Source organism: Gymnodraco acuticeps, unplaced genomic scaffold (genome assembly GCF_902827175.1).
Source record: "Gymnodraco acuticeps unplaced genomic scaffold, fGymAcu1.1, whole genome shotgun sequence".
In the NCBI taxonomy this organism is placed as follows: domain Eukaryota; kingdom Metazoa; phylum Chordata; class Actinopteri; order Perciformes; family Bathydraconidae; genus Gymnodraco; species Gymnodraco acuticeps.
The window spans coordinates 96,023-117,038 of NW_022990614.1; the positions used below are offsets into that span (position 1 = coordinate 96,023).

The 21,016-nt window shown below is 41.1% G+C and overlaps 1 protein-coding gene across 1 annotated transcript; it reads left to right on the forward strand.

Moving 5' to 3' along the window:
* Positions 1-2,314: 2,314 nt before the first annotated feature.
* pgk1 (phosphoglycerate kinase 1) lies at positions 2,315-20,413 on the forward strand. Its single transcript, XM_034229008.1, has 11 exons — positions 2,315-2,486; positions 5,256-5,306; positions 5,493-5,648; positions 6,644-6,788; positions 11,590-11,693; positions 11,777-11,896; positions 14,097-14,211; positions 15,882-16,061; positions 18,290-18,467; positions 19,197-19,295; positions 19,877-20,413. Exons 1-11 carry the CDS (start codon positions 2,422-2,424, stop codon positions 19,915-19,917), a joined length of 1,254 nt encoding a protein of 417 aa, XP_034084899.1. The 5' UTR covers positions 2,315-2,421; the 3' UTR covers positions 19,918-20,413.
* Positions 20,414-21,016: the final 603 nt, after the last annotated feature.

Consider the following 21,016-nt stretch of genomic DNA (forward strand, 5'->3'; position numbering starts at 1 on the left):
AGTCACCCCCGTTGTGCGGGCCGGATGAGAATGTCTGGCGGGCCGGATGTGGCCCGCGGGCCTCCAGTTGGTGGTCACTGGGACTCTAGTCCCTCCCACCAGGGAAGCATGGAGGGACGCAAGGAAACCACGAGAAGCAGGGAAATGAGTTTTAAGAGCAATGGGACGTCCTTTCCTCCGGAGCGTCACGTGAAGCGACGTCCGTTTGTGATGACGCCGCACAGCTGATCGTCTGACAGCAGCTCTGTCCCCGTTATTTTCACAAAAACCCCCGCCACACATTTACTGACACAAACATTTGTATCATATGTTGTGGCCCAAATAAATAAAATCAAATAAGAACTCATTCTCAAAAAAGATGAACGCCATTCTTAAAATGTATAAACGAACAATAGTTTGATTAATATTGATTCTTCGAGTGCACAATAGAAATAAAATAATTGAGAGAAGAAAAATAGATATATTATCTATCAAAACCCAGTTAGATTAACATTCATTGGATTGCACACTTTGTTTGTTTGTGTGGATATGTAGCACATTCACATTTTAATAGCACTTAATGACTCTCACTAAACGAGAGAGATGAGTTATTGTTATCACAACGTGACTTCACTATTATTTAATAACTATTTTTATTGGGTTATTTTATTTGGGGTTAAGTACATTGTCAGAATAAGTGAGAAACGAATTTAACTTCTGTTAGACAACTATCATAGGCCTACTGAATACATATTTACTGTGAATGTATGCAAAAATGTATGGCATATGGCTGTCGAACAGAAGTGTGCACCCGGCAAACACGGTTGTTTCTCGAACCTTCCACTGTTGTCTAGCGGGTGTAACTAAAATACAAGATGTCGTATACAGTACATATATAAATAAATAAATATATATATATATAATATATATATATATATATATATATATATATATATATATTAGATAATAAGTGTCAGTGCGATTTTATGTTGTATTAGCGTGCATTTCCTGTTCGGAAAGTGGTGCTGTACTGAGAGTAAACAATACAAGGTGTCCCTATTTTTATATATATATATATATATATATATATATATATATATCTATCAGAGCCCTAGAGAGATAGGGCTCTGATATCTATATATACATTATGTATATAATAAGTGTCAGTACGATTTTATTTTGTATTTGCGTGCATTTCCTGTTCGGAAAGTGGCGCTGCGGCTGTACTGATAGTAACTACAATACAAGGTGTCCGTATATATATAGATATATACATATGTATATAATAAGTGTCACGATCCGATTTTATTTTGTATATGCGTGCATTTCCTGTTTGGAAAGTGGCACTGTACTGATAGTGGTGATTTTATTTTGGAATTCTTAGCGTGCACTTCCTGTCCTGAGAGTGGAGGTGTCCTGAGAGTGGAGGTCTGCACCGGAACTGTCCTGAGAGTGGAGGTCTGCAGGCAGACCCCTCTATTTTTATTGTGGCCAGCCCTGTGCAATAATCATGCATCTTGATATGCCACACCTGTGAGGTGGGATGGATTATCTCGGCAAAGGAGAAGTGCTCACTATCACAGATTTTTTCAGATTTGTGAACAATATTTGAGATAAATGGTTATTTTGTGTATATAGAAAATGTTTTAGATCTTTGAGTTCATCTCATGAAAAATGGGAGCAAAAAGTGTTGCATTTATATTATTGTTCAGTGTATATTACTGCTGTAAACTCAAGCACTTCATAGGTTTTCTGTTTCCGCCGAGTTCAAATGTTATATTTTAATGTCATGATAGTGGTTACATCTTAAAACCAAAAGTCTTGCATCAAAATGTTAAGTACGTAGAGTTACAAACATTTTAAGAGGAAATTAAAGCATCAAAGTAATTTAGCAGAAGGGCTTCTTTTAAAGAGTTATATTATTAAAGAATACCATAACATTCTGTATTTACCATTAAAGAATTCATGTTCTTTAAAGTTGTTTTTCAAAGTGTTAATCATAATTGAACCAATTGTAGGTGCTTTCTCTAGTAGGCTACTAGGTAGATTAAACTAATTCTGCATCGTATCATAAACATATCATTTTTAACATAACAAGCAACTATGAACTAATGAAGTGAGAAATATAGTAGAAACAGGAATTAGCAGAAAAGGTGCAATTGAGTACACTTCAACAGGATCGTTTGAATCTGGGAGCAACGTGGTTACGTCATAGAACAAGCAGCAACCGTATCCAATGAAACAGCTCCTCTCCGCCACCTTTAACCAATCACAAGACGGAGGTGTAATCTATCACAGCCAATGGTAACCATGGATGTATAAAGAGAACCGCCCTGCCTCTCCACGCCGTGTTAAGGTCACCGTCACTCGGTAGCTAACCAGTCGAAGGAAGCGGAGGAAACCCAGCTAAGGAAGGAGCAGAACCTGCAAAATACAAGAAACATGTCTCTCTCTACCAAACTCACCCTGGATAAGGTGGACGTCAAGGGGAAGCGTGTCATTATGAGGTTGGTTGCTACGTTACTGTCCTAATCGTTGCAACAAGCTAAACGGAAATGGGATTATTTGACGTTAGCTAAACCAGCTAACTGACAGTTTGGAAATGTTCCACTCCGCACATGTATAATTAATGTGGTTACACGTTAGTCTGCTTATATAAGGGGGTTACACACGGTTTGGTGCTGCCACAGTGACACTGAATTGATGGCTAATTTATTGGCGTCACGTTTTTTTCATCCATGTAACAACATTACGTGCCTGTGAGGAGATGCTGCATGGATGCAACCAACTGCTGTATCCGACATTAGTTAGTCAATCCTTTAAAATCTATGCACAGTAACATCACTGCATCATTTTAACATGTTTGGCCCACACTGCATAGATAACCTGAGGAAGTTCATTAGTCATGCAAGTATCAATATGTGAAATATGTAATCTATTAGTCTATAAAACCTTCAAAGTCATTTTTGAAATTGTACCTAACTATAATACTTGAGTGTTAATTGATACTTTCACCACTGAGTTGAAAGACCAATAGCCATTTTAAACCAAGCACACATACTTAAATACACAAGTACAATTCGAGTTACTTGCACTTTACTTGAGTATCTCCCCAGGTTAAGATTGGAAATACATAATATGACCAACAAACTATAATATTATATTAAAAATACTGTATTGATCCATACAGGGGGATTCACAGCAGCAATGTAAAGGGATAATTATACCTATACTTCAGCATATTCTAATGCATGACTTTTATTCCACTAGTAGAAGTATTGTGTTCTTATAAAAGTAACATCACTACTATATAAGTTATAACTATAGTGAAAGTCATGAAGGTGAAAACAATACTAGTATCAAAACCTACCAAATGGGTCGAATTGTGGATAATTCTAAATAATCTACATTGTAAAACTGGATAATAAATATTGATGCATTCCTGTGTTCATTTAAATGTTGCAGCTGGTAACGGTGGAGCTGCTTTTAATGACTTTATGTGTAATGCATTATCATTCTGTGATAGCTATTGCTGATGGAAGTTCACTTGAAACTGACACCCTCTGTGGAAATGTCAGAGGGCCGCTTTGGTTTGCTCGGCTTGGTGATTGAACTACAGGCAGCATAGGACAAGGTTCACCGGCGGCAGCAGCAGACCCCGGCCCACACTGCGCTGGTTAAAAGGTCACATTGAAGTCTTAGTGTAAGAGACAATCATATACTTCATATAACACCCAGGGCCTGTCACAGCATGCCGTGTGTGTGTATGGGGAGGTGTTGTGTAAAGTGCTGGTGCAGAACTAAAAAGAGGGAAGTAGAGACCTGCATTTCTTGCCAACAATCTAATCGGATGCCAAATTCAGTCGACACCATGAACTGATTTCCTCTAGAAGCATTGCACATGATAACCCTTCCTTCTTATTTACTAGTCAACAACAATACATTGACCCAAGGACATTGTGTTCTCTGTTGAAAGCTTAGACAAAATGCCTGTCATAGCCTACCGTTCTGCTACTGATGAAACAAGTTACTAAAGGTAACCAAGTGGAGATTCCTAACTAGCCTTTCTACCCAATCACTAGTTAGAGTTGGTCATCACCTGTGCTGTGAATATCTGCAGCTCCTCAGTGTTCAGATCTTGCGATGATCTTATTGCTTCAGCTCTTTGTCAGAGTATTAACTCGAACAACGAATGATCATTTCATCTGCCAACTATTTCCTCGATTAAAAGACTCGTCATTTAGTCTATAAAATGTCAGATAAAAGGTAAACATTTCCATCAACGTTGTCTTTAAATGTCAGTCCAAATCACAAGGATATAAAACGGCGTCGGGAAATCTCCATATTTGAGTCGCTGAAAACGTCATTATCCACCATTTTTGCCTTAAAAAAACAAACTGATTTAATAAAAAACAATTATGTTTGATTTGGCTTATCAACTAGTCGACTCATCCTTGAAGATGTTTTGTGTAAATGGTGCAGAAAAAGTTTAATGAAATGCCGAATCCTCCTCAAGAGCAGCAGGTGAAATCCATGTACGAGCGGAAAACTACTGCAGTTGTTGTTGGATGGCACCGAGCTGCTGAAGTGCTGACTCTGCTGTTTCTAAGCTAATACAAAGGAGTGTGCGGTGGTGTGCGTTCAGACTGTGTGTGCAGGCAGATCATGTGTCTCATGGGTCTTCAGAGGGAGCGGGGGGATTACGTAACTGGCTGGAGGACGAGGGATGCAGCATGTTCTCACAGGCTCCCAGCATGCAGCGCTGCACGGCTCTGTGCCACCGCCTCGTTGGCTGCAGTTACACAAAGACCCCCGATGCTTCATTAAAAAGTGTCTGAACGTATCTTTTGTAATGATTACAGAGTAATCCTACAGGAACCAGAATGCAATGCAGCAACACAACAAGTTTCTAGGTGTTTGCATTTCATTTAGTTTGAAGCCACTATTTCTGAACATTTTCAGATAAAGATTAGGATACACAGATATTATTAGTTATATCTTTGAGTGCCTTTCTTCCCTTTTTTAAAGGGGTTGATTTAACTCAACATGAAGATGACGTCCTTGCTACACAGTTTAACGTTGTCAGACATGATGTGATCGTTTTTATAAAACGTTGGCTTTGATTGCGTTTCTTTTTAAATGAACCCGACTGTGCGCTGATTCTGTTTGACTGCAGCTTTAATTCCCAGAAAAGGAAATGTGTGAAAAACGTTTGTAATGCCGCAACTCTTTCTCTGTCCATTTCTTTCTAGTAATGAAGTTGTCTTCTCTTTCAGGGTCGACTTCAATGTTCCCATGAAGGACAAGAAGATCACAAACAACCAGAGGTAAAGTCTGTCTGATTTCTGAAGAATGTAATCTGTTCCCAAAATAAATCAATCAGCGATCAGTTAGAATATTGCCCTTTTATCATTTTGACGAAGAGTTAATGCAACAGCATTTATATTGTTAGCATAAAAATGGGTTTCTCTAAGGAAGACGGCAGAATGTTAATGTTTTTGATATTTTTACAGGATCAAGGCAGCCGTTCCCACCATCCAACACTGCCTGGACAATGGTGCCAAATCTGTGGTTCTGATGAGCCATCTGGGCCGCCCCGACGGGAACGCTATGCCGGAGAAATATTCCCTGGAGCCTATCGGTGCAGAGCTCAAAACCCTGCTGGGGAGGTTAGTTTATAGACTTTATAATTGCGGTTGTGCTCGCTTAGTTGATAAACCAGGGATAAATACATTAACGGGTTCTTATCATGTAAAATGCACTTTTTTACGACTTGTTATACATAAATGTGTCCCTGGTGCGTCGGAACTCACAAACTGTCAGAAAACAAAACCCTCTCTCTTTTCCTCTGTACCCAAATCTCTAAAAACGGAGGAATAACGGAGCTAAAGTAGAGGGGTGTGAGGCACGGCTAGAATGGGTGATCTGTTGGTATTTTGAGCAAAACACTTCATAGACATGTTTTTTATATATATGAAACTGATACAGGGGGTCCGCGGGGTCTTAAAAAGTATTAAAAGTTGATCAATCAATTTAGCGAAAATGAAGGCTATTAAAAAGTATTAAACGGCATTTTCCAAGGTATTACATTGTGTAGCTTGTTTTCAATAAGTATATAAATGGTCCAAAGAGGTTGTGTTCTACAGTCTGCCTGAATGTAATCATGGCGTAGGTGTGTAGTGTGATTCTGTGTAGTTTATTGATGGCATCCCGTTGGATTGGACGTCATCTGAACAGGACATCGCACGCTCACTGCTTGATAGCACGAAGCTCCGTTTACGCCGGTTGTTAAACATCGTTATGGGGAAATGCAAGTTTGCGTCCAAAGGTTGGAAGATAAGGAGGAAGGACAATCAATACTGTATATAGTCAATGTGAGGTAAAGTGTGTCGCCAAGGTAACCGGTTAAAACTCCAAGTGGCGATGAGGTCTTAAAATGTATGGAAAGGGTCTGAAAAAAGGTTTTACATTTGACTTCAGGATTCCTGCATATACCCTGTTATAATATATGCCTCAAAATAGCATGATAGGAGATCTTTAAAGGAATTCAAGTCACAATCTTTTATAATAAAATATTTTTAGTCGGAAAGATACGGAAAATGTTCAAATAATGAAGCAATAGGACATAACACACATCCTCCCTGTTCACGTTGTGACTCTGCAGGGATGTCACCTTCCTGAAGGACTGTGTGGGAGCAGAGGTGGAGGCGGCCTGCGCTGACCCCGCCACCGGCTCCGTCATCCTGCTGGAGAACCTCCGCTTCCACGTGGCCGAGGAGGGAAAGGGCAAGGACGCCGCCGGAAACAAGGTGAGGCAGCATCCAGACACGGGGCACAACAAAGAGGCATAGGGACTTGTCGTGGCTTCCTTCCTTGTTTATCTATCAAGCCACTAGATGCCTTAAACAGACAAAAGAGGCCTTTACAATATTCAAAACAAATAGGCAAAACTCAAATAAAATGACAAACAACTTGGGTATTCTTTCTTGATAAGGCTTATAGAACTTAAAGGGTAATTAAACTGTTCTTCTGCTGCGTCTTTCTGCCCATCACTGTCACTTTAGAGCAGGGGCTGTGGGAATTGTAGTCTTTTATAGTGTGACTACAGACGTCACAATTAGGTGGCGTTTCTTATCAAACAAAAAGGTGGTTCTAACTAGGGCCGGGACTTTAACGCGTTAATTAAGATTAATTAATTACACAAAAATTAACGCGTTAAAAAAATTAACGCATTTTAATCGCACTTATTTTTGCACCGCGGAACGTTTCTCACTGGATGAGTTTCAGGCGTACCGATTATACTGGAGCACCAACTAACGTTCATGACTTCAGACAACAACAAACCACAGTGAACAACAGTGGGAAATGTTGTTTTAAAAAACGGACGGATGGAAGCGTCGATAAGAGCACGGTTGTGTGCAAATTATGCAAAAAGGAATTCGCATATCACCGCAGCACATCAAGCCTCAAGTATCACCTCAATGCAAAACATATAGCAGCTAGCGTGGAAGCTAGCGTGGACGTTAGCCTCTTTTATCGCGTTCACACCAAAAAGAGCCGGTACTAAAATGAGTTCATGAGAACCTTTTTACCCCCACGAAAGTCCCTGCTAGAGAGCAGAGAGCTGCTAGAGAGCAGGGACTTTCGTACGGCTCTCTTGTGAGAAAAGAGCTATATTTCTGATTGACTGGGCGGATTGAAAACCACGCCCCGTAAAACTCCCAAAAAGTTTTGTGAAGCCGCCATTTTATTATCCTCGCATTAGCATTATTAGCATTAGCCCAGCGCAGAAACGCAGAGAGACTAACTTATGGCAACACAAAATAAAACATGGGAGCGGTGGAGATGAGGAGGTGTCGGCGTTCTGGCGATTTACTCGGAAGGCTTCAATAGAAGCTGCTGGGACTCCCAGCAGCTTCTATTGAAAAGTTTTAACAACATTATTTATTGACTTATCATTCTGGTATCATTTTGCGCAAAGATGGCACTGTTTGTCAGAGCACTTCATCCTTCTGGGATTTCATGAAGAACAGCTCCAACGCCTGTGTGTATGGGAATGCCTCTGGTGCTGGTCCATTAACTGCCAGTGTTTCCCACAGATCTGAAATATACTTTGGGGGGTGGTGGTAGCGGGGGGGGGGGTTGAGGTGACGTGCAACAACATTAACCTTTCTGTTGGTCGCTTGTTAGCAGACCCTTCACGCGATGGCAGAGCGAACAGGTACAGGCAGGGCCCATAATGATAGCCCTATAGTTTAAATCTACTACCCACACATGAACATATGGAAATGGGTTACTATTTAAAAAAATAAATGTATTTATTAATGTATTTAGGAACCTATCCATGTGATTTTTAGTGGGGGTCGACCTCAAATCCTCTAGGGGGGTCCAGGGGCATGCCCCCCCGGTAAGATTTTATTTTTTATTTTGGAGTTAAAAGCATCAATCTGGTGCATTTTGAGGGGAAAATAAAGAGACTAGATCTATGGAAACACCTATATTTAACAGAACTGTATACATTTCAATAATCATAAAATCAAGGCCATAACCAATAACATCCCATTTCCAATATGAAAAAAACACTGAAACTTGTTTATTAATTTAGTTTTGGTTCATTTATAGTTGAGTGTGTCTGTGCTCCTGAATCAGCCTCTCCTGTCTCCCTCCTCCCCCCCTCTCCATCCTCTCCCCCTGCTCCTCTTTCAGGCAGCAGCAAAGACTAGTTTTCTCTCAACAAGTTTTAAAAGTGTATCTTACCTTTTTTCACCTAGTTAACTTTTTATTTATTTATTCATGCATATTTTACTAATCACATTACATTTCATTTAGCTGACGCTTTTATCCAAAGCGACTTATAATGACCGATTACAGGGACATTCTCCCTGGAGTAACTAAGGGCTAAGTGCCTTACTTAAGGGCGGGTGGTGGTGTTCCTGGCGGGATTTGAACTCACAGCCTTCCGATCTTCAGCCCACCTCACTATCCATTAGATCAATCTCTACCCTCTCAAATAGAAATATGTGTTTACATAAATGGTGACCACACCGTTTGAGACCCACTGAGAACTTAGACTAAGTTAACTATCTAAACACTCAGAGAGTCCTTTACCTCACCTGAGCTGAGGTTATCCCGAGCTTGAATGACACACAGAGACCAATCAAGGGCTTTGATTTATGATCTGTATGACAGTGGCCATGTCGACAGGCCACATCATGTGGACAGCCAGTCACCCTGTGTGAGGCAGGCCACTTAATAGGCCAGAAGGAGGCGAGATCAGAGCAAGGGAGCGAGGGATCATTGTCTACAAGTTAATCGATCGCAGATGGCGTCGTGGTCACGGACGAATAAAAAATATATATATAAAAAAAAAAATTTCTAAAAAAAAAACTAAATGGGTCGCGAAATATACTTGGGCGGCCATTAATATACCTGGGCGGCCCGCCCAAGTATAGTCTGTGTGGGAAACCCTGGGCTTCATTTGCCTAATCCACCCCCAGGTTCAAAGAGTTCTCATGAACTAAGTTCTCATGAACCTTTGTGGGAAAAGTACTGCGGTGTGAATGCGCCTAATGGTATACTAAAATCCATGTGAAAAAAATTGCTTCTCACTGTTCTCAGGTCAAATATTTATATGTGATTAAAAATGCGATTAATTTCGATTAATTAATTACAAAGCCTCTAATTAGATTAATTTTTTTAATCGAGTCCCGGCCCTAGTTCTAACATATCGGTATTTCGATCTCTCTGTCTGTGCACACAAACTGAAAGAATGACAATAAAGTTGACTTTGAGGCACACGTTCCCTCCCTGGTCAAACCCAATAGCGCTGTGTGTGGTACCTTTACAAAAATATTATATTTCCTTCCCGCCGTAAAAAATAAATATAATTATTTCATACATAACATATGGAAATAAAAAATATGTCAGTTGGATGGTTTTTGCTGCTTTATCTTTGTGCTGTGTCGCCTGAAGGAACCGCACAGTCACTCCAGCTGCAGTGTCCCTCTGAAAAGCTGAGTCACCGTCTGATGTCATAGCCAGGAGTGGTGCAGGGACTGGTGGGGGGTGGCTGTTTCCGAAAAACATCTAATTTGTTAATAACAACTGCAGCGCACAACGTTTATTAAGGTTTTACAGCGCACAGTTGTAAAGAAAGGGAGTGCGCTGGACTTTTAAAGCTAAAGGAATCGTCCAGCCCTATTTGATATGAAACTACAGAACCAGGCTCAGGACTGTCTTCACACATTTGAATAATGTTAGTCTGCCTCGTCAGATCAGCAGTTTGACCTCCTGACATTTCCCCTGAAGGTCAGTGGGGCTGCTGGTGTTGCTTTTCCTGTCCTGAGGCCTGTGTGGCATGTGGGGCGGTTCCTGCTGTAATATCAGACTCGATTTGTAGCTCGATATACAGACATTTCTCTGGGGCTGAAATGATCTCGGAGACTATAATGTGCAACAAAAACAAGCTGGGTGTCGTTTGAGCTTCGGAGGGAAAAGTTAAAACACAGCAGTCGTTTGTATTAACTGTATAGTCTGAAGGAGGAACTGTAGCGTTCAGCACTCGTCTGACATTTGAACGACACTGAGGAGCTCTGGTGACTTTATTTCTGCCCTCGTCTCACAGTCACGACCTTCAACTGTTAAGTGCAGCAGGAACCTGATCCACAATGACTGACTCTCAGACACACGCAGCCAGTCAACAATGTTTTGAATGGAAATATTGTTTTTATTTGATGTAAAGCGGAACACAATGCTAAATGGAATTGTCTTTTTATGGGGCCTTGCTAGTCTTTGTCTCCCGTAGTCATTGTTTACCATTACTTATCAAGTAGTAACATGTCCCCGTGAAACATAAACGGAGCAACTGCCTCTTAAAAAATTATACATTCCCCTAGAAAATAAACTGAGTTTTCTCCTGGATTATTCTTCAGGGGGTCCGCGGGGTTTTAAAAAGTATTAAAAGTTTATAAATCAATTTAGCGAAAATGAAGGCTATTAAACGGCATTTTCCAAGGTGTTACATTGTGTAGCTTGTTTTCAATAAGTATATAAATGGTCCAAAGAGGTTGTGTTCTACAGTGTGCCTGAATGTAATCATGGCGTAGGTGTGTAGTGTGATTCTGTGTAGTTTATTGATGGCATCCCGTTGGGTTAGACGTCATCTGAACAGGACATCGCACGCTCACTGCTTGATAGCGCGAAGGCCCGTTTACGCCGGTTGTTAAACATCGTTATGGGGAAATGCAAGTCTGCGTCCAAATGGTTGGAAGATAAGGAGGAAGGACAATCAATACTGTATATAGTCAATGTGAGGTAAAGTGTGTTGCCAAGGTAACCGGTTTAAACTCCAAGTGGCGATGAGGTCTTAGAATGTAGGAAAAGGTCTTAAAAGGTTTGACATGTGACTTCAGGGTTCCTGCATAGACCCTGTTCTTGCACTTTAACCACGTTGTGTTTGCACTAAGGCTATTTGTAACACAAACATGATCCTTTAGAAAATGCTGCTTTGTTGTGTGGTAATGATTGTTTAGGACACCACGCTCACCAGATGCATGTTAAAGGATCACTACACGCTACATCTTCTTCTTCTCTCACTCTCCCCTCTGTTAGACGAAGGCCTCTCAGGGAGACATCGACTCCTTCAGGGCGTCTCTGTCCAAACTGGGAGACGTTTACGTGAACGACGCCTTCGGGACAGCTCACAGAGGCCACAGGTGAGCAGGGTGCCGATTTAATGGAGGCGTGACATCAGTGATGATGTGATGTTGATATCCCCGGCTCCTCTTCCTCCTCACAGCTCCATGGTGGGAGTGAACCTTCCTCAGAAGGCGGCCGGCTTCCTGATGAAGAAGGAGCTGGACTATTTTGCCATGGCTCTGGAGAAACCTCAGAGGCCCTTCCTGGCCATCCTCGGAGGGTGAGAACACTTCATAGCAACCACTGATGAAGTTATCAAGAATCAAGGCTTTTATTGTCATGTATTTGTTTATTCCACACATGGCAGTTATTTAAAACAAAACATGTACACTTATACTGGTTGTTTTTGTTATAGCGCATGGTGGAAAGGAGCAGGAGGAGAATCTTATTTGACCTGACCCTTCTTACAAACACTTTTTCTTTTTTAAATAACCATTAAAAAGTAAAATAAAAGCAATATTCTTTCAGTCGCTTACAAATACTGAAACATAAAACCCGACTACAATCAAAAGTCACCTTCATACTTCTAAATACGCTTTCTTTATACATTTTCTTAAACATAAAAATGTTCTTACAGCCCTTTAAATCATTCGGCAAAGAATTCCACTTCTTTGAATCGTGGCTGTGGTCCTGGATCATAGGTCCTGGATGGATATCCTCGTGGATTCATCTTCCTATTATACACACATGCATTTCCAAACATTTGGACTACCTATGTTGCAAATGTATTATCTTTTCAATTTACACACGGCATCTATTGCACGTCTGTCCATCCTGGGAGAGGGATCCCTCCTCTGTTCCTCTCCCTGAGGTTTCTCCCATTTTTCCCTTTAAACTGTGGGTTTTCTCTGGAAGTGTTTCCTTGTACGATGTGAGGGTCTAAGGACAGAGGGTCTAAGGACAGAGGGTCTAAGGACAGAGGGTCTAAGGACAGAGGGTCTAAGGACAGAGGGTCTAAGGACAGAGGGTCTAAGGACAGAGGGTGTCGTATTGTCATACTGATATTCTGTACACACTGTGAAGACCACTGAGACAAATGTAACATTTGTGATATTGGGCTATATAAATAAACATTGATTGATTTACGCCAAGAGACACATCTGCTTTAAAGTAGCACATGTGCATAGCTACAGTGTAGTTATGACAATGACACTCTTGGGTCACATGCCACTCCAACAGTGCAGCACAATAAAACGGATAATAGTGCAAGTAAATACAATAAAATAGAATATAATAAATTGTGCAGTTAAACGTATTTGTGGGCGTTTAGACTTTAACACCAAATTAAAACTCACTAGTTATATTCCTGCTGATAAAATAAGCCTTACGACCTTATACAAAACCAGTTTTTATTCTATGTACTATTGATTTTTAAAGGAACGATCTCTGTCAGTGTTTTCCGTTGTTCCGCTCCTGTGTTTAGATATCGTCTCACAGCAGCCTCAACCAGGAATAGAAACTATAAGCTCATAATGTGATCTGGTTTCACAGAACAGCTGCTTTCTGCTTTACACCGCTCCTCAGAGTTTAGTGAGAAGATGGAAAGCTGGCAGGGATGTGAAAATAGTCCTACGGTTTTATGTTGGGAATATTATCCAGCGTTGTTTTGTTGTCGTGCAGTTTCGGTGACGGAAACTAAAATGAAAAGAGGTTGGAGGTTATAACCAAAGCAGAACGAGAAGAAACATTTTGATTTAAAATAAGCCACAAAATGCAGAAACCTTTTTAAAATAAGTGTGGTTTCTTTGTCTCTGTTGTGCTACGGGTGTTTCTTTTATTTCCCTAGCTTTAGTCTAGTTTTAGCACCACAGTCAGAGTTCAGAGCTAACGGTGTGAAACCGAGCATCCGTTTCTTACAGCGACTCTAACCAGAGTTGCTGGGGCTTCATGTTGCTTATGGCCTTGTGTCAGAGTCCATTGTCTAACTGGCTGCTGCTCAGCGTAGAGCCGCGCTGCCAATTCTCCTCCAGGTCACACACAGGACGCCGATCATTAGTGTGATCGGCCGTCAGGAACAGCTGCAGGGTGACGGATCGATGTTGTGTTTAAGAGTTGGAATTGTTATGATTGGTAAGAAGTGGGTCTGAATAAATAAAAACACATTTTTAATTCAAAAGGAATGATGTTATATGACCCAGGACAGTCAGTTAAAGCGAGACAAGGCGGCCATACGGTATAGAGCTGCAACAATTAATCAATTATTGGATGAGTCATAAATAATCGAGGAGTTCTTTTCAAAGCTTCAAATTCACTAGTTCAAGCTAAAAAATGAAGTAACCAAAGATAAATGCATTTCCTAAACTATTCAAACCCAGCTCAGACATGTTGTTCAAATATGTAACAAGTTTATACTGCATGTACGTTTCAGTGTTGCTCACATGCCTGGTTCTTATCTGTTCTGATGTTCGCCTGCGTTTCAGAGCGAAGGTGAAAGATAAGATCCAGCTGATCAACAACATGTTGGATAAAGTCGACGAGATGATCATCGGAGGAGGCATGGCCTTCACCTTCCTCAAAGTGCTCAACAACATGGAGGTGAGGAAGACTCAAACTAACAGTGACATATCCCTGCAGTAAAGTGCTTCATTGCTCGTCCACTACCGTGCTGCAAAAATAACATATATGTACAATTGGAAAAAAAATACAACAAATATTATGTGTGAAAAGGTAAATGTAGTGCATTTAATCACTAAATAGACTTGTTCCAAACCTAAGTCATGTAGTTCGATAGACGTCTTTCACAAACAAGTCATTTGCAGCTTTAGTTATTACTCTTTTTTTTTTTTTTTTTAAAGCTATTGTAAATATGTTTTGAATCGGGGGAATCCTTTCTTTTTGCTGTCAGAGTAAAATAGTATTTTGAATGTGCCCTGTATGACTGAAGAAACATCAGTGTGTCATTTCAGGTGTTTCTCAAGTTGGATTTCCTCACCACTTTGTGCTCAACGTTCTGCTTCAAACTGATGTTGTTGTTAGTTTCACAGCAGAGATTGAGAATCACGTCAATGACCCTAATTGGACCTGTAAACATATACAGGGTTCCCGCAGGGTCTTAAAAAGTCTTAAATATGATCAAAAAAATAAGAAGGGTCTTAAATATGATTTTAGAAGGTCTTAAAAAAGATGGGATTTGAAAGGTACTTCTGTGTAGCGATCGCGTCTAAATGTGTTTTGGGGGAAATGTCCGGGCTGCAAAGTAACCAGTACGGTAAGAGCCTTTCAGTTCCCCCAACAATCTGTATTGAAATAAATCAACATGGAACCAGTAATCACTAACTTTGTTTCCCCGGCCCCTTATCGGAGAACACCCAGCTAGTAACCTAGCAACCAAGCTTCAGCTAGTGGCAGTCAGAAATGAGGTATCTTCGAATCTACTTACAAATAAATAAGTTCAACCGCATTTGGTTGGAAAACATCGAATTTAGTGCTTGGTTGAAACCAGTGGAGGGAACGTGTTTGAAGCCCGCTGCACCTTTTGCAAACAAAATTAGTGTTTGTTTTGCTAGTGCAGCGTTAGCTAGTGCAGCGTTAGCTAGTGCAGCGTTAGCTAGTGCAGCAGCTCCTGCAACAACAACACCGGGCGACGTTTGAGTCTACGTCAACCCTAAAAGCAGAGGTGCTGTAGATGCTAAATACAGTAGCTAAACACCAATCATACAACAGCAGGAAGACAGCAGAGCTCTGACTATAGCTCTTGTCACTCACTCACACTTTTTGTTGAACAGGCGAACACTGGTCTGTAAGATCATGCTGTCATGTTCAGTCATCGTTCTCATGTTGAACATGAATACATTTACTTTGTAAGTAATTATGGGACGTATTTCTTCTTTCCTAGCAATTTTCCTTCATACTTTCTTGCCATGAAATAGGTCTTAAATTCTATTCAAAATGGTCTTTAAAAGGTCTTACATTTGAGTTGGTGAAACCTGCAGGAACCATGTATATACCTATAGATCTTGCCTGGGAATGATTGCAAACGTAATATTTTGAAGCTGACAAGAAATAACACCCGCCGTTGTGTCCTTGAGACACTGCACCCTAATTTGCTTCAATGGGTATTGTCCACAATATTCACTGTTACATGTCCAATATGTGTAATATGTGTAATATGTCATTTAAAGCGCTTTGAGGACTTGGAAAAGCGCTCTGATAAGTGTAATGAATTATTATTAATATATAACATTTCCTTGCCTCTCTCTCATCAGATCGGCACCTCCTTGTTCGATGAGGAGGGCGCTGGCATCGTTAAGGAATTGATGGCCAAAGCAGAGAAGAACGGAGTGAAGATCACTCTGCCCGTCGACTTCATCACCGCAGAAAAGTTCGACGAGAAAGCAGCAACCGGCTCCGCCACCGTCGCTGCTGGCATCCCCGCCGGCTGGATGGTGAGGATCGTTCTGTTCTTGCTGCTTCTGTACTAGAAGGTCCCCGATGATACTGTTCTTCATCAATATGTTATAGGTCTCTGTTAGATACAAACATGTCTCTGAAGTGTTTGGCTCCAAACACCAAACGGATCATTGCAGCATCCCATAATCCCCTCTGTTTCAGCCTTGGGGGTTACCTTGGTTGCTGATTGGCTAATGGTTACACAAGACAAAACATCGCTATGACATCATAAAGTGTCCAAAATCTGATCAGCTCATTTTCAGACAGGTTTTATAGAAATGGATCAAAAAGTGAGAATCTTTGTTCCTGAAACTTTCAGTCTCTTTTCACAGAGGGGACACATGTTGATGTAGAAGAGACATGAAGAAGAGGGGACACATGTTGATGTAGAAGAGACATGAAGAAGAGGGGACACATGTTGATGTAGAAGAGACATGAAGAAGAGGGGACACATGTTGATGTAGAAGAGACATGAAGAAGAGGGGACACATGTTGATGTAGAAGAGACATGAAGAAGAGGGGACACATGTTGATGTAGAAGAGACATGAAGAAGAGGGGACACATGTTGATGTAGAAGAGACATGAAGAAGAGGGGACACATGTTGATGTAGAGGAGACATGAAGAAGAGGGGACACATGTTGATGTAGAAGAGACATGAAGAAGAGGGGACACATGTTGATGTAGAAGAGACATGAAGAAGAGGGGACACATGTTGATGTAGAAGAGACATGAAGAAGAGGGGACACATGTTGATGTAGAAGAGACATGAAGAAGAGGGGACACATGTTGATGTAGAAGAGACATGAAGAAGAGGGGACACATGTTGAGGTAGAAGAGACATGAAGAAGAGGGGACACATGTTGATGTAGAGAGACATGAAGAAGAGGGGACACATGTTGATGTAGAGAGACATGAAGAAGAGGGGACACATGTTGATGTAGAAGAGACATGAAGAAGAGGGGACACATGTTGATGTAGAAGAGACATGAAGAAGAGGGGACACATGTTGATGTAGAAGAGACATGAAGAAGAGGGGACACATGTTGATGTAGAAGAGACATGAAGAAGAGGGGACACCTGTTGATTGTAGAAGAGACATGAAGAAGAGGGGGACACATGTTGATGTAGAAGAGACATGGAAGAAGAGGGGACACATGTTGATGTAGAAGAGACATGAAGAAGAGGGACACATGTTGATGTAGAAGAGACATGAAGAAGAGGGGACACATGTTGATGTAGAAGAGACATGAAGAAGAGGGACACATGTTGATGTAGAAGAGACATGAAGAAGAGGGGACACATGTGATGTAAGAGACCCGGAGAAGAGGGGACACATGTGATTAGAAGAGACACGGAGAAGAGGGGACACATGTTGATGTAGAGGAGACACGGAGAAGAGGGGACACATGTTGATGTAGAAGAGACACGGAGAGAGGGGACACATGTTGATGTAGAAGAGACACGGAGAAGGAGGGGACACATGTTGATGTAGAGGAGACACGGAGAAGAGGGGACACATGTTGATGTAGAAGAGACACGAAGAAGAGGGGACACATGTTGATGTAGAAGAGACATGAAGAAGAGGGGACACATGTTGATGTAGAAGAGACACGAAGAAGAGGGGACACATGTTGATGTAGAGGAGACACGGAGAAGAGGGGACACATGTTGATGTAGAAGAGACATGAAGAAGAGGGGACACATGTTGATGTAGAAGAGACATGAAGAAGAGGGGACACATGTTGATGTAGAAGAGACATGAAGAAGAGGGGGACACATGTTGATGTAGAAGAGACATGAAGAAGAGGGGACACATGTTGATTGTAGAAGAGACATGAAGAAGATGGGGACACATGTTGATGTAGAAGAGACATGAAGAAGAGGGGACACATGTGATGTAGAAGAGACGTGAAGAAGAGGGGACACATGTTGATGTAGAAGAGACATGAAGAAGAGGGGACACATGTTGATGTAGAAGAGACATGAAGAAGTGGGGACACATGTTGATGTAGAAGAGACATGAAGAAGAGGGACACATGTTGATGTAGAAGAGACATGAAGAAGAGGGGACACATGTTGATGTAGAAGAGACATGAAGAAGAGGGGACACATGTTGATGTAGAAGAGACATGGAGAAGAGGGGACACATGTTGATGTAGAAGAGACATGAAGAAGAGGGTTTTGCATAATGGGTGACCTTTTTAAATATAACCCCTCCTCAGGGTCTGGACTGTGGACCGGAGAGCATTAAGACCAACTCCGAGGTGGTGGGCCGGGCGAAGCAGATCGTGTGGAACGGCCCCGTCGGCGTGTTCGAGTTTGACAACTTCGCCAGGGGCACCAAGAGCATGATGGACAAAGTGGTGGAGGTCACCAAGTCCGGCTGCGTCACTATCATCGGTAAGAGAGTCGGCGTCCATTTGGTTTCAGCAGTGTCGTCATGCAGTGCGCATAACAATCTAAATCTTTGGTTAAAGAAAAAGGGATTTCATAAGAAAGGATACTTTGATACCAAGTTGCTGCCACCTTTCTGAAAATGTGTTCTGTTTTGTACCCTGTGTTTCCCCTGATTGTGCTCCATCATGAACAACACATGTATTTTAAAATTGGCAAATGGAGAGCTAGTTAGCTGTTAGCAGACAGTGAGCAGAGTTTATATAGAGTTGTATTGTGGTGCATTTATTCTCGGTTTATAAAAATATAGTATTTGTCAACAGTTAAGAATTAAATTGCATCATGATGTGTTTAATGTCTTCACGTAAAAGGTCATTTTTAGCAACACAATTGAATAAATACAGCTTTCACAACAATATAATTAGAGCAAGAATTATTACCTATCTAACTCCTGAAGCCAAATTAATAAATGATTCGAGGAAGTCCTGCTTTATGGGATTTGCTAATACACAAATGTGCAATAAAGATAATTAGTGTATGGAAATATTCCTTACCCCTTTGGAATTGACATACCACATGACTTGCTTTTACAATGTTATATTGTACATGCATATCAAAAAGCCAGCCAACCACGAACAAGCCTGAGCTTGAAATATACTGTAAACACAACCTGAGGTCAATTTGAATAAGTTTGGTAAACTTCTAAATGACATTTGATCTGTGTTTGTGTTTAGGGGGGGGGTGACACCGCCACCTGCTGCGCTAAGTGGGACACGGAGGACAAAGTCAGCCACGTGAGCACCGGGGGCGGAGCCAGCCTGGAGCTGCTGGAGGGTGAGAGGCGGAAACACAGAAACATGGACCTAGTGACATCTTGCTTTATTGACATGTCTCATAAAACACTTTTATTCTTGTTAGAAAAATCTCACTCGTCCCCGGCTTGAGCTTCAACCTCAGGATCCATGTATCTGTGATCCTCTCCAGAATGGAAGTAGTCATCACATACAGAGCATCAACTAGTTCCTGAACAGTGTCCTTCACATGCTGATTACAAGAGAGGGAGTTACACGATGGAGGAATAGAAAGCAGTCTTCAATGTTTACTTCAGATTAGCTCCACGTCAGAAATGAGCATGCTTGTCATATGTCTCTCTCCATAGAGGCTGAATCATCATGTTAATCACATAGCTATCATATGCCTAAAGCAGTCCTGATGCTCTTTTAGGTAATCACACATCATGTCATGTTCACAGCTACAGTTGGGATGCCTTTGTTATCATGTTACTCTCATATTGGAAGAGGACATTCAGTATTTTCACAACCATTTTCCAAATATTTGTGGGTTTATTTCCTTTTTACTGCTGTTTTTGTTTGTGTCGCTTGTTCATGACGGTGTGTTTGCTTCCTCTCTTTCAGGGAAAGTCCTGCCCGGCGTGGACGCACTGAGCAGCGCCTAAACTTCCCATCAGCCCGTTGGTGTGTGTGAATGTGTGTGTGAGAGGTGTGTGTGTATCTACTCCTGAAATTCCCTCAAAACAAATGCCGCTTCACCAGCTATTAAATCTTCTATTCCATCTTTGTTTTTAAAGTAAAACTGGAGATTTATTCTGCCTTACTTCACCTCACTGAGGAAACGATAGATCAAAAGGCTTGTTGAAGTGGAACTAGTTTATTTTCTCAGATAATCATGGCCTGCTGAATTTATCGGTTGTTGCTGTCGCCTGAATCTGTTCAATCTGGGCGTTAACCCCAAAATACTTAAGCATTGCTCCTGTGTGAATGCTGCATAGCCAACCATGGAAAACGTCACTTTACCACCCTGAGTGTGTGTATACATGAAGTATATATATAAGAATGATGTGTGTGTACGTAGACGTTTTGTCCTTAAATCTGGTCGTTGGTTTCTGAGCTGCTTCATCTGATCTGCTCAGATTAATAAAACCGTGTAAAAACCTTCCTGTCACTGAGTCTTCATTGTAAGGACGCGTCGTGATCACAACTCAAGTCCATCATTACACGGGTTATAATAAAACATAGATTTAATTCAAGACGATCATCCATCACCTCGTAAAACTCAGTTATTGTTTTACTCCGCTACGTGTACCTGGCCGCTTTAGTTACTTCACAAATGTTGATTTTAGCACACAATAGTATTAAGTGCTCAGCTGGTTGATATATTATCCTGCATGTGTGACTTTTAACGTGAAATTCTTAATTTCTCTATTAGAAATTACTGTGGCGATAACAAACTTGTACAAATGTTCTAACATTAAGAGATACAAATCAGAGACGGAAGTTGGAAAGGAATTCTGCTAATAAACTTCTATTTAAATCACTTTAATAAATACGGAAGAAACTAATCCTATGGGTTCGATCTCTAACCCTGTTGTGAGTTATACATAATGCTTGATCCGTCACCTTTCATGCAAAAACCTTATTTTAAATTAGCTCTATAAACATCCAGAGCTTTCTCTTAAGCCTTGTTATTCAGGGTTTTATTTTAAGTCAAATCAAATGTGATGTAAATAAAAGATTTGACTCTAGGTTTGTGAGGAG